Genomic DNA, 14,501 nt, shown 5'->3' with positions numbered 1-14,501 from the left:
GGGAAATGTTCAGGGCGAGGACATCAGCTCTGAGAAAATCTCTACCTCCCAGGCAGCTCCTCGGTATAGGAGAAGCAGCAGCGCCTGGTGACTGAGGCTCTGAGTCAACCTGAGCTTGCGTCCTCAGGCTATCCCCTTGTCCCCTCTAGGTCTCAGTTTTCTCGTCTGCAAAATGGGAAGATAATAGCATGTTTGGGGGCTTCAGGAGGGTTAGACGAGATGATCCATGGCAGGAGGGCTTTGCGCGGCGCCTGCACGTGGCCTTGGGAGGCTGGCTCTGCACTCGTCAGCAGGGAACCTTGGGCGAGGCTGGCCCTTACCTAAGCCACTGCCAGTTTCTTCTTGTCCAGAAAGCTGGCAGCAGGGCCCCAGCCTCGGGGCCTGGCCTGCCGTTCTTCAGGCCCTAGGAGAACCTGCACTCACCTCTCCTCTCTCGTGCTCATCAAAGGTATTCAGGAGTCTCCAGTGCCAAACGGTCACTCGCTCCCGGGCAGAGACTTCCTGCGGAAGCAGATGCGGGGCGACCTGTTCACACAGCAGCAGCTGGAGGTGCTGGACCGTGTGTTCGAGAGGCAGCACTACTCCGACATCTTCACCACCACGGAGCCCATCAAGCCCGAGCAGGTACGCCCTCGACTCTCGCTGCCACGCCTGCCGCGGCCACACAGGCCTGGGTCGCCGTCCTGGCGGCGGGGGCAGCCAGCAGGTGCGGGTTAGAGCCCGCCAACCTCTCCTCGGAGGTGAGCTTTCTGCAGCTCTGGGCTGACCCTGGCCGATGACAGCATCCACGGGGTCGGGACAGCTCCTTGTGCGGCTGCCTGGGTCCGTCGGCCAGCCTGGGGGCATGTGTGACTTGCCCAGCCACTCTGCCGTTGCTGCGCTGTGCTTTCCCAGGGCTCTCACGGGGGCAGGGGGTGTAGGGGTCTTCTGGGCCACTTCTTGGGCCGCTGTCCTGTCTGTCAGTGTGCTGGCTGAAATACGCACTCACCCTGTGATCTGGGGCTCACCAGCTGTGAGCAAAGCCATGATGGTGCCCACGTGGAGCCCACTGTCAGCTCTCTCGTCACACTCTTAAAGACCAAGTCCAAGAGACTAGCAATGATGGTGGGTCTCCTTAGACAAACTCCCACCTGGGTCATTTGCACGGAGGAAAGGAAGCAGGAAGTCCCACCCCTGTTGAGCAGCCAGCAGTTGTTGCCTGAGGTGTGGACTTGGGCCAGAGGGGCCTCCAGTGAGAGGCTCTCAGGGCCCGAAGAGGTCCCTGCAGTGCCCAATTCAACTCAGGCCACTGTTTCCTGACGCAGTGCCTGTGCCAGGCCTTGGGTGGGCCGCCTTGCAGCCCCAGGTGACTCAGACACGCTTCCAGCCTGGTGGGGGAGCCAGAGAGCCCCTCTGAGCAGTAAGTACTGACCTCCTTCATGCTCATGGATGCAGGTTCCCCTAAGACCGTCCAAGAGCATGGAGACTGTGTGCTTGGCTGCGTAGACGGCCGGTGCTGCTGGGGATGCTGGGTGGTGAGGAGTGGGCAGAACCGCGGGGCCACCACTGCTGACCGGCTGGCTGTCTCTGAGCAGCTCCCGTGGGGCTCCTGCACGCCCTCCAGCCACTTCGTTTTCAGGTGGGGAACTGGAAGCCCAGAGAAGCAGAGACTCGTCTTGGGCCGCCCAGCCAGCCAGTGGTCTTCACAAACACTGATGAGTCTCTGTGTTGTGCCGGGCGTGGAGGCAGGCATGAGGGGGTTAACAACGGACAGGACAGGCTTTCACCTGCCCTTAGGGAGTCCCAGATGAATGGGAAAAAAATCACAATAAATACCCATTACCCAGAGAGCTGTGGGTTCCAGGTGTGTTGGTGCCAAGGAGGTGTTTGAGGTTCTCTGAGAGCCTAAAGCAGAGGCTGAGGCGGCCTGGAGGCCCCGGGACCTCCTAGGGGAAATGCATTTATGCTGAGACCTCAAGGGGTTGGCCAGAACAAGGAGCAGGAATCGGGGATAGAAGGGATGTGCCTGGCAGGAGGAATAGCAGGTGCTAAGGCCCTGGGGTGAAAAGAAACAAGAATGAGGCCTGGAGGGAGGGCCAGTGTGGCTGGGGCATAGGGAAGGGAGTAGGCGGTGATGCTGGGGTGATGGGCCTGGTTTTGCAGAGTGTGGCGTGGAGCCTGGTCTTTGTCCCACAGCCTGGGAAGGTGTGCTAGATGGAGCTGATGCCTGCACTGTGGGTCCTAAGCTGCTTCTGTGACAAGCAGGTGCTCCCGCCACTCAGAACCCCTGAGAGGTGGCGGCAGCCGCAGTTCATCAGATGCAGGACGGGGTCAGGGCGGCACTGGTTCTGGAAAGCCTCTTGGGCTACGTTTCCTTCAGGATCTGCGAGAGAACCGATCTAAGTGCTGTGAAGACTGCGTGATTTTCGGGCTTGCGTACAACCCTGAGGCAGGCTTCCAACCCTCTCAGGTTTTGTAGGCCCAGAGAGAGAACGGGGCTTGTCAGAGATCGCCTCTCGAGCAAGTGGCGAAGAACCAGAACCTGGCCTCCCAGCGCCGAGTCTCCCGCCTTTCTCTCCAGCCGTGATAGGCTTGGCACGGACATTCCGTGTTGGACACTCTGTGTCGTGTGCCTGTCGCGGAGAGTCAGGCCCTGAAGCCTGGGCAGAGAGCACAGGGCTTCCTAGGCGAACGGAGCCCGGAGCCATCCTTGCTCGGATGCTCCCCTGCGCTCACGCGGGGCAGTGCGGTGTGGACTTAGAAGGCACAGGACAAGACCCCAGAGGAAGGGTCCAGTCAGGGAGGCAGAGCCGCCTGGGTTGGCAGCATCAGGGGTGACAGCATGGCGGAGGCAGTGCTGAAGGACAGGTGAGATGGGCTCATGGAGGCCCGGGGCCCTGGATGGGAGGAGGCCTGGCTCAGAGTCCGGGGGGGCACTGTGTCCAGCAGTGTCCTTCAGAATGGTGCGCCGTGGCTGCAGGCCGCCCCCAGCTGTGTGGGCCTCGGGGGTGGGGGCGGGGGCCGCGCTAATGGCTGACTCAGGGCTTTCTGGGTAATCAGCTTCACCCCATAATGTGCTGTAATGAGGAGAGATGGCAGGTGAGGCTGCAGGACTGCCCTGCACGCTCACGGGCACTGGACTATGAATGACATGGCCCGCGCCCGCTTCCCACTCGCTCTGGACAAATGACGGCCTGAGCTGGGAGGGGACGTGCGTCAAGGGGACAGGTTCCTGAGCCCTGTCAGCTCGCTTATTCCGTGGCTGTGCTCCGCAGGCCCTAGAGTGGCAAGGCAGTGGCTCCTGGAAGGGACCTGGAGCTGCCGGCCGACCAGGAAGGCTGGCTGCCTGTTTGGCTGGGGATCAGGCCCAACTGTCCCAGTCTGTGTCTCTGGGGCCTGGTGTCCTGGGGCAAGGGCAGGGCACTTGGTGTCACATCTGCTCAGGAACCGATAGGAGAGGAAGAGCGTTTACTGGCCTTGGAGTTGGCTCTGCTTTTTCTGTAGCTCTCAGCTTGTGGGTGTGTGGTCGCCATCATGATGGTGGCGACACCAGTGATTCTTTGCCCTGTGCGCGGGAGTGTCCAGTTGCCACACCCAGACTCTCCTCGGGTCCTCAAATGAAATGTCTGCTAAGCAGCCGGCCGGGGTGGGTGAGCCCCATTTGACAGGTTTTTCTCACCCCCAGATTGTTTGCTCCATTTTCAGGCCCAGGGAGGTTCTGGGATTGTCAAGGCCGTAGGCTTGGACCTCGGGATGTGCATCCTCATCTTTTGCAGAAGGTCCCCCTGGAGGCGCTGCCTGCTCTGCAGCCCGAGTCTGCCTGCCCTCCCAGGACCTCAGAGCCTGGCGTGTCCCTCCGAAGCCCTCCTCCCCACGCCCCTGGGAAGGGCGACCCTCTGCAGGGTCAGACTGGGGACCCGCTGGTCACCGCTGTGGGCTCAGAGCCCTCTTGACCTTACTGCTGCTCCCACCACGATGCCCCCTGAGTGGGTGGGCCGGTGGGCCCAGACCCCGGCTGTTCAGGGAGGCTTGCCAAACCCTTTGGCCCACGTGGAAGGGGTTAAGGCAGACCTACTCCTGGGGCAATGAAACACTTCCTCTTCACAATGGTTATTGAAAAAGCAATTCTGTTTTCCCTACATGTGGAGTGAGTAAAAATCACCTCGGAGGAAGAGAAGATGGGGAAAAAAACAACTGCTGGTGGCGACTGCGTGTGCGTGTGTGTGTGCGCGTGTGCGTATGAGTGCGTGCATGTGCGTGTGCGTGCATGTGTGTGCGTGTTTCCCGCGGTGGAGTCTGTTTCAGGAAAACTCGTCCTGACGCCTGGGCAGGCACTGGCCACTGGCAGAGCGGGTCCCTCCTCCGGCCGCCACGCGCTGCCTGCCTGCCGTATTTACTCTCGGCAGACTATTAACCAACACCAGGCTATTAATCTGGCTTTTGAGCCTTCACTAAAGCCCATAAAAGCTCACAGTTGTCAAATGGAGTTCATTTTAATTTCCTTTCAATCACAGTAAATTATTCAGGTGATAAATCAGCTGGAGCAGCCTCCTGGCTGTAATAGAAACCCTAATTCCTGGCTAATTATCCAGCCCATTGCTGCCAACAGATCAATACGGGCGCAAAATGGAACGGGCCCAGGGCCCTCCCTCCCATCGGGCTGGAGACAGAGAGACAGCTGGGGAAGGGGGACGTGCTGCTGACCTCCCGGGAAGTTCAAAGGTCACAGGGGGTTAACCCGGGAGAAGGTCTGTCCCCAGTCTAACAGAGAAACCACTGGAAGTGCCTCCTGCTCTCCTAAGCCTCTCGGCCCCTGCAGGGTGGCACGTCTCCTGGCCAGTGGCTGAGCAGGGCGCTGGAACGCTGCTGGACAGCCTGATCCTGGTGAGGAGTGGGTGTGTGTTTCTGAGCATGCATGCGCCGGGTGAGCAAGGGCGGCCTGGACCCCAAGCGTGAGTCACAGAGGGGTCTCCTCTTCTTCCATGGTGGGTCTGTGTCCCACTGGGAGGCAGGTGTGCCTGGTTAGGAAGTGTGGGGGAAGGCTTCCTGGAGGAGGTGCCTTGAGGCATGGCAGAATCCAGATGTCTGGAGGTGGTGGAGAGGTGGATGGAGGGCTGGAGGAACGCAGGTGTGGTGAGGAGCTGCTAGCGGCTCTGGGGTTGGAATGTGGGCTGGAGGAAAGAAGACTGGAGCAAGGCGGCTGCAGCAGTGGGCAGGGACTCAAACCCTAGAGAGCTGAAGTGGAGGTGGGAGACCTCCTTGGCCCTGGGGACAGTGTCCCCAGAGAGTTTGGGCTTTGTGGCCTGGACTTCTCTGGCTACCTTGGAAGCAGCCCTCGCTGGGGCCTTCTGCCTCTTCCCTGGCCCCTGCTACTGCTGTTGGATATCTTAACTTCCTGAAGCCTACCTCTGCGTCAGAGCCCCTGGTCATCTCCCGCAGCCTCCACCCCCTCATCCTCTTCACTGCCCCCATGTCCCTTTGCTTGCCCTGGAGAAGCTCTGGCTGTGGCCAGGCCTGACCCTCCTGCCCCACACTGCCTGGGCCCCGCCCATGTCCAAGGGGGTTGCTGACCTCCGCCCTCCTCTCCCAGGGCTGGTGTGTGCATGTGCGTATGGGCGCACGTGAACACCAGGGGACGGCTCTGAGCATGCTCGGCGGCCCGTCCTGCAGCTGTCATTACTCTGGCGATTGTTGTCCACACTCGGAGCGCCTGCTCCCTGTTCACCTGTGTGGAATCTTCTTTCAGACTATTTTTAACTCCTACCCTGGCCAGGCCCAGCAGGAGTGCTGTCTGCCCTGTGAGGCCTTCCCTGACCCTTCAGCCTGCACCAACTTCTCTGGGCTCGTAGATGCCGTGGGTTTAATCTTTGCTGGAATCACTGTAGCAGCTGGGTTCACTGCTTCCCTGGGTCCTCGCCCAGTATCCTTACCGAGTCACAAGCACTCCTGTGATCCTGTTGTGCAGGTAGCGCGGTTTAGGTTAGGGCAGTGGCTTAGCCCAGCACACACAGGAAGCCCAAAGCTGAGAGTGGGAGCCAGGTCCCTGGCTGGCAGCCCCTGGCCACAGCTGTCCATGGCTGAGTAGAGCTGAGCACTCTCCTGGGATACATCCCCAGGGCTCAGTCTTCTCAGTCTGAGCATGCGTTAGGAGCTGCTGGGCTGCCCCACGAACCAGCATGGTCTCCAGAGCCGTGAACGGATGCCCAGGTGGGGACCACCCTGTTGTCCTCTGGGCTGGTTCGGTCCCTCTCCCTCTCCCTCTTCCTCTTACAGGGCCATGCTCCTCTTGTGCAGACAAAGTAGAGGTTTTCTGGAGGAGACCACTGGAGATCTCTCTGAGGAGGGACACCCGGAGAGGCTGGGGCTCTTTGCCTGGGAGAAGCGGGGCTTGGGAGGGGTGGGCAGGAAAGGAGACAGGCTCAGAGAACTTTGTAGCTTGAGCATGCTGGCAGTGGGCAGGCTTCCTTGTGATGTGCTGAGTTGCCTGTCCCCGGAGGCATGCGAGTAGGAACGGTCCTTTGTCATGTGTGCCGTGTTAGAAGTGTGAGCATCCGTGGGGGTGGACTTGCTCACGAGGCCTGCCCCACTGCTAGCAAGCCTGAGCTAGTGGAGAATCCTCGTGGCTCACAGCCCCACGCCTACCGAGGTCTGTCCACTCTGTGTCAGGGAGACTGGGAAGGGGCCTGTGAGAAATGGGGGAGGGGTAGAGGCGGCAACAAAAGAAGACCTCTGACGCCGAGGCCTTGAAGGGCGATCTTCCCAAGAATGGGCAGAGAGCAGCAGCTCAGGCCACAGGGGCCGTGGCCCCGGGCCACTGCAGGCGAGGGCTGCACCATCTCTCGGGCCGACAGGTGACTCTGGCTCCGCTCCAATGGAGCAGGCCCAGGGTTTCTGCTGGAGACAGCACAGGTAGAGACCAGTGGTTGCTATCAGCCTCCCTGCCTACAGACATCTCCCAGCCGCCTCTGCCTGGGAGCGCAGGGCTGGGTCCCTGTGTAGATGGCAGTGGAGAAACCCGTATGCTGCCAGTGCCTCCACCTGGGAGCACAGGGCTGGGTCCCTGGACAGCGGCAGAGAGGAAGATTAAACAGACCCTGGGCGCCAACACGTGCCTGGGGTGGGTGAGGCTGCCAGAGCCGGATGAACAACTGAGAATAAAAATCTCGAATTTAAAGCCCAAACCACCTCTTCCGTGGAACCTAACCCACAATCGCCCTGAATTCGTCGTTCCCCCAGCAGATGAGGAAATGAGACCCGGACTGCGTGGTCAAGAGACGGCCACGTCCTCATGTCCTCACTCCCGGTCCTCTGCGAGAGTAGACGTTTCCTGATTGATCTCAGCAGGTGTTTTCTTTTCTTTCCCTTTTTAAAGATTTATTTATTTATTTGAAAGGCAGAGTTACAGATAGGCAGAGAGAGAGAGAGAGTGAGAGAGAGTGAGAGCGAGAGCGAGAGAGAGAGCTCCTCCATCCTCTGGTTCACTCCCCAAATGGCTGCAATGGCCAGAGCTGGGCAGAAGCCAGGAGCTTCTTCTGGGTCTCCCATGTGGGTGCAGGGGCCCAAGCACTTGGGCCATCTTCTGCTGCTTTCCCAGACCATAGCAGAGAGCTGGATCAGAAGTGGAGCAGCTGGGACTTGAACCAGCCCCCATATGGAATGCCTGCACTGCAGGCAACGGCTTTACTGGCTACGCCAGAGCACCAGCCCCATTAGTGCATTTCTGAACTGGGCTGATAGCCTGCTTCCACTACAGAGTCCCAGACACCCTGGCAGCTCTCCCTGGGTTTTCCAGTTTGGTGCTCCAGGAAGATGTGCTGTTGCCTTGGAGGCTTTGGGACCTCTGGCCATGCAAAGGGTAGCCCTGGGCAAAAATCTTGCCCAATTGGAGGCAGGTCATTCTCTGGGAAGGCACCTCGAGTGGTTACCACCAACCCCACTCTTGCTGAGGATGGGAATTTAGTAGCTGGCATTTGGCTTCTTTGATGAAGCCGTGGGGAACTTGCAGGTGTCGAAGGCCAAGGCACATGTGGTATGTTTTAGATGTTGAGGGAAACAGTGTGTTGGGCATGCTTTCATCCAAGCCGTGTCAGTCTTTTCCATGCCATGGCACACGTGCAACATGTTAATCTATATGATGTGCTGGGGTTGAGGGGCCAGGAGCAGCCGCTTCCGGTTGTCATTGGGTTCTCCAGTTGTCCCCTGGTCATCCAAGGGCCGGGAGCATCTGGTTTCCAGCACACTGTTGGGAAGGCACTGCGTTGGTGGACAGTAGGAGTTGGAGGGTTCTGGGAGGCTCTGAATCTTCTCCCTCCATCTTCCTGTCTAGCTGGGGTTGCCAGCCTAGAGGAAATAGACTAGGTACTGATCTGGGCATCTGAGCAATACCTACATGGCTCCTCCATCCCTCCTCAGCCATTTCTGGATTCTCTGAGACCCAGGTGAAGCTTCCTGCACAGCATCTCTGAGTCTCACCGCCACGTGCACCAGGCTCTCCCTGGCTTAGCCGCTCGGGTGCAGGTGGGGAGGTCACGGCTAGGCCTTCCCAGGGGAAGCAGGCGTGGGCTGACCTCATGGATAGCTGGAAGCCTGAATTCCAGAGGGAGATGTCCCACCTTCCTGCACAGCGATGCTGACCCTGCTCAGCTCAGTGAATGTGCCCCACCCTGTGAGTGACTCCTGCTGTTACAAGGGGTGGGGGAGTGATAGTAGACGGGTGGTGGTGAGCAGCAGGAGTTCTCCTGGTGCTTCCTGGGGTGGGGAGTTAGAAATGCCTTCCCAAACCCAAAGATGCTGTCTTAGTTAACTTTTTGTTACTTTATTTATTTAGTTTTAAAAGATAGATTTATTTATTTATTTGAAAGACAGAGTTACAGAGGCAGGGGGGAGAGGAGGGGAGGGGAGGGGAGGAGAGGAGAGGAGATCTTTCATCTGCTGGTTCATTCCCCAAATAGCCGCAACAGTTAGGGCTGGTCCACATTGAAACCAGGACCCAGGAGCTTCATCTAGGTCTCCGATGTGGGTGCAGGAACCCAAGACTTGGGCCATCTCCTACTGCTTTCCCAGGTGCATCAGCAAAGAACTGTATTAGAAGTAGAGCAGCTGGGACTCAAACTGGCGTCCATATGGGATGCCAGCACTGCAGGTAGTACAACCTATTGCACTGTGCCACAATGCTGGCCCCAGTTTTTTTTTTTTTTTTTTTTTTTATTACTTTAACTAAAATACCTGCAGGAAGCTACCTGTGAAGGAGTCATGTTTGTTGTAGTCTGTAGTTCTGGGGGTCGCAGTCTGAGGTCAGATGGGCTTAGTCTGACATCGGCTGAGGAGGCGGAATGTGTGCAGAGGGAGAGAAGCTTGGCCACACTTGGCTGATATAACTGAACCTCTCATGGAACCCCCTTCTGAGGGGGTGCCTCGGTGACCCAAAGAACTTCCACTGGACCCACCTCCTTGACTGACTAGTGTCAAGTCACCCCCTTAATCCATTAACCATTAACATAAGGTGTTGATACGTGGGCTGTTAGCCAGCTGTAGCAGATGCTAACACAAGATTCTGCTTGGATGTTATCTTGTCTTTGGAATGAGATGGTGCGTGATTATTCTGGAATTCTTTCTCTAGATCCCTGGAGGTAGTGGGAGCCTCTAGGCCTGCCATATTCTCCCTCATCGTTTTATTGTCATCGTCTCAAAGTGGCCCGAGGGTGAATGTGACAGGAATCCACAGGGCCCCAGTCCCCTTCCGTTGCTGTGCTGACCATTGTCTTGCTTGTGGGAGCCCACGTGTCCCTACGCAGCTTCAGCCTCGTTTCTGAGTGATGCTTGTCTTCCTGTGGGTCAAGCACAGGGGACTTCCCAGGACAGTCCCTGTGCCTGTTCTGTCAGATGGGAATGTGTGCGGGGACGTGGGGCCCCTGCGAGGCAGGCGTGCTCCTGGCTGGCCTCCACGGGTCACGGCTGTGGCATTGGGGTGGCATGGGGTCACCCTCAAGCTCCACTGCAGGCCGGCGTTCGTGAGGGGTGAAGCAAATCGGATATTCATCTCCTCTTTTGACTCTGACTTGTTTACAGTTTTCCTCCGGTCTGCTCCCCTCTTTCTGATGACGGACAAATTCTGTGTCGGTGGGGTTTAAAGACTACAAGTGAATTGTCAAGGAGCTGCCTGCACCTTGCTGGGATGCTCGTCCATTCATTTATTCATTCATCCATCCAAGACATTTTCCCAGCGATGCCATGTCAGTGACATTGACCACCTGTGGTGTGCTGTGTGGCATAAAGCAGTAGTAATGCCTGCAGCCCGAGGTCCTGTGTGAGAACTGACTGTCACACAGACATATTCCCTCTCCCCGCCCAAGCGCAAAGCTGATACTGCAGTTGGAAAGCAACAACAACAGACAGTTCCAGTGTTACAGCTTGTTTGTTGTGAAAGTGCACTGGAAATTTGGCATCAGGAATTTGGCTATTCACTAAACTCTTTAAAAATGACAAAATAAACCTTTTTTATAAGTTATTTTAATAAAAGGATATAGATTTGTGATTCCCATAACAGGGCTGAGCTATTGCAGGCTTCCTTCCCATCTTAATAGAAGTACTGGCTGGGGTGGGGTGGGGCTGGATTGTGGCACAATGGGTTAGTTTGCTGCTCGCAATGAGAGCATCTCATATCAGAGTGCTGGTTTGCTTCCTGGCTGCTCCGCTTCTGATCCAGCTCCCTGCTAATGTGCCTGGAGTGACAGAAGGCGGCCCAGGTACTTGGGTCCCTGCCACACATGTAGGAGACCAGGATGGAGTTCTGGTTCCTGACTCTGGCTTGACTGGCCCAGCCTTGGCTGTCATGGCCATTGGGAGAGTATACCAGCAGACAGCAGATCTGTCTCTCTCTCTCTCTCATTCTACATTTCAGATAATAAACATTGAAAACATAAATACTGCCTCAAATAGAGGGAAGTCCTCAAGGGCTGGAAATTGAGAGCCAGAGCTTCAAATGCATCAGCCAATGTCCCAGTGGCCCAGTGCACTGGCCCTGGATATAGGCCTAGTCACCAGGGTCTGGGGTTTTGATGCTGATGTTGGGACAGAAGGTGTGGCCTTAGACCTGTGTGATATGGGAAGTAGAACTGAAACTCCTGCCAACAATGGATACCTGGAAGGACCATACTTTCCATGAAATGGGCAGTGGGTAAGGTTCACCTAGGCCAAGGGAAGCAGTGAGAAAGCTCGACACAGGGGACTCAGAAGACAGAATTCCCCATGAGCAGTTGAACTCCCGAGTCTGCGCCCCACATGGGTGTGATGTCTCACTGTATGTTATGCATAAGAAATCCAAGAATAGAAACCAACGTGAAAACTGCACTCTGTGGGGTCCCTGAGATGCCTCACAGAAGCATATGAAAAACTCACATCAGGACCCTTCCACAATCCAGCATGTACAGCATGCATACAAGAAACATAACCAGGAGGAGAGGTTGCTCAAGAATCCCAAACCAGACAAATTGAAGGAGACTAGAGGGGCCGGTGTTAGGGTGCAGCCAGTTAACTCCTGCCTGTGGCACTGGCATCCTGCTGCTCCACACTTCTGACCCAGCTCCCTGCTGATGCACCGGGAAGAACAGCAGAACGTGGCCCAGTGCTTGGGCCCCCGCACCCACATGGGAGACCCGGATGAAGTTCCAAGCTGCTGACTTCGTCCTGGCCCAGCTCTGGCTGTTGTGACCATTTGGGGAGTGAACCAGCAGGTGGAAGAACTCCCTCTCTGTTCCTGTAGCTCTGCCTTTAAAATGAGTAAGTAAACCTTTTATTTATTTATTTTTTAAGAAAAAGGAAAGAGACTATAAAAGGGCTAAAAAGACAAACTGTTATGAAAGATTAAAACACCACAAAAAAAGACTAGTTAAAATAACAAATTCTCTAGAAATAAAAATTTTAGCCAACAGAATTAAAAATTCAATGGATAGGTTAAATACACAATAAAACATAGCTGAGTAGAAAGTTAGTGACTTGGGAGACAGAGCTGAGGAAATTTCCAGGAACATAGAATTAATAGCCAAAGAGAAGCTAAGAGATAAAAGAAAATTATCAAATTATCACGAGAAAGTCCAGTGTGCATGTAGTAGTTTACCTGGAAAAATAAAACAGAACAAGGAGAGGAGAGGTAACATTTGAAGAAATAATGGCTGCGGACTTTATAGAACTGTTGCAAGGCATATTTCGTTAGATTGCAAAAGCATGCTAAGTCCCAAGCAAGTTAAGTTGACAACAGGAAATGGACTTCTAGGCAAAACTCTAGAGAAACTGAAGAAGATCAGAGACAAAAAAAAAAAAAAAAGTATAAAGCAACCAGAGAGAAAGTATAACTTTCAGACTGACGTGACACATATTCAACATCATTGGAAGTCAGAAGACAGCAGAAAATGTCTTCAAGTATTGAGAGAGTAACACTTGAGCTACACTCAGATAGATGGTCATTTAATAGAGAAGACAGATGGGAACATTTTCAGACAAGTACAAGAAAAGTTAACCAGTCTCGGACTCTCGCTGTCCTGCTGAAGAATGTGCCTCAGCGAGAAGGTGTAGCACTTCTGTTTTCAGCTCTGACAAGCAAAGAGCTTGGAAGCCATCACACCATCTTTACAGCAAGAAATAGAGTTGGACAAATGGAAAATCAGCACATTTTCTTGACCCATCAGAGACTTGAAGTTACAGGGCAAGTAACTTGCAAAATCTGGAGCAATATAAGAATATAGAAACTTAACAGCCAAGATCTGCCAGATTTCACATTAAAGTCCTCTTTATTTCTGTTTGTGTTTCAATACATCACGTGCAGCTTTCAATGAAGAATTAGGCAAGAAAACTAGAAGAGAACAAGCAAGCATCAGAACAAGACCTAGGAATGACAGATTCCAGATTTTTTAGGCAGAGAATTAAAAATAACTGAATAATATGCCAGTGGCTTTAATGGAAAAATAGACAGCAAATAAGAGCAGATGATTAATATAAGCAGAGACATGGAAACTCTAAGAACTAAAAGGAAATTTTAGAAATAAAAAACACAGCAACAGAAGTAAAGAATGCCATTGATGGAATTATCAGTAGACTGGACATGGCCAAATAACAAATTACTGAGTTTGAAGATTAGTCAATAGAAAGTTCTAAACTGAAATGCAGAGAGACAAAAGAATGAAAAAACAAAACAGCAGCAACAACAACACAAAAACCCTAAAAATTTTGGCAACATCCAAGTTTTATTTTTATTTTTAAAAAAAATTATTTGAAAGAGATCAGTCTTCATCCACTGGTTTACTCCCCAGATGGCCACAACAGCCAGAGCTGGGCCAGGCTGAAGCCAGGAGCTTGGCACTTCATCTGGGCCTCCCGTGGGGGTGCAGGTTGATTGCCATATTCTGCTGCTTTTCCCAGGCTATTAGCAGGGAGTTAGATTGGAAGTGGAGCAGCAGAAACACGAACTGGCACCTATATGGGAAGCTGCGTTGCAGGCAATGACTTTACCCGCTATGCCACAATGCTGGCCCCCTGTGGGGAAATTTTAAGAGGAGTAATAATTTTATATATATATATATATGTATATATGTATATACACATCATATATATATAATCAGATGAAAAAGATATTAGAAATAGTAATGGCCAAGAATTCTCCAAAATTAATGATAGTTACTAAACCATAAATATAGGAAAGTTAGGGAATGCCAAGCAGGATAAGTTCCAGATACCTACATCTAGGTGTATCGTATTCAAATGTTGGAAAATCGAAAATAAAGGGAAAATATTGAAAGAAGCTGGAGGTTAAAAAAAGTGATTTTCTTTTTAGGTTTTATTTATTTGAGAGATAGAGTTACAGACATTGAGAGGGAGAGACAGAGAGAAAGGTCTTCCATCTGCTCGTTCACTCCCCAAATAGCCGCAATGGCTGGAGCTGAGCCAATCTGAAGCCAGGAGCCAAAAGCATCTTCCAGTTCTCCCATGCAGAAGCAGGGGCCCAAGGACTTGGGCCACATTCTGCTTTCCCAGGCCATAGCAGAGAGCTGGATTGGAAGAGAAGCAGCCAGGACTAGAACCGGTGCCCATATGGGATGCCGGTGCCGCAGGCAGAGGATAAACCTACTGCGCCACAGCGCTGGCCCCAAAATACATGATTTTATGGAGGAACAAGGATAAGATTTCTTGTCAGAAGTGTACAGGCAAGAAGACAGTGGAGGGAAATATTTAAAATATTGAAAGAAGGAACCCACCAACCCAGAATCTTATATCCCCGGGAATGATCCTTCAAAAGTAAAGGAAACCAAGGAACTTTCTCAGTGACATGAAAGCTGAGAGAATTCACCCCCGCAGAACTGGCTTGTCTTGTCTTAAATTACACCATCCAGGGGAAGGCAAATGATACAAGTCAGAAACTCAGATCAACGTAAAGAAAAGGAGGGAGTCTGAGACAGAGAAAGTGAGGCTACAATAAAGCTTTGCATCTTTCTTAATCTGTCTAAAAGGTCACAGGGTGGGGGCCGGGGGTG

General features: G+C 53.6%; 1 protein-coding gene across 4 annotated transcripts in view; it reads left to right on the top strand.

The window, feature by feature from the left end:
* PAX5 (paired box 5) overlaps window positions 1-14,501 on the top strand; it is a 194,601-nt gene that overhangs the window by 64,487 nt on the left and 115,613 nt on the right. For all 4 annotated transcript variants that reach the window (XM_008265136.4, XM_070054521.1, XM_051844072.2 and 1 more), the window contains exon 6: window positions 449-624. In XM_008265136.4, the coding sequence (XP_008263358.2) occupies window positions 449-624 (176 nt within the window). The remainder of the gene's footprint in view (window positions 1-448; window positions 625-14,501) is intronic.

Source organism: Oryctolagus cuniculus, chromosome 1, assembly GCF_964237555.1.
Source record: "Oryctolagus cuniculus chromosome 1, mOryCun1.1, whole genome shotgun sequence".
Taxonomy (NCBI): domain Eukaryota; kingdom Metazoa; phylum Chordata; class Mammalia; order Lagomorpha; family Leporidae; genus Oryctolagus; species Oryctolagus cuniculus.
The sequence above is the reverse complement of the archived record's forward strand: the minus strand, read 5'-3'. Positions and strand labels throughout refer to the sequence as shown.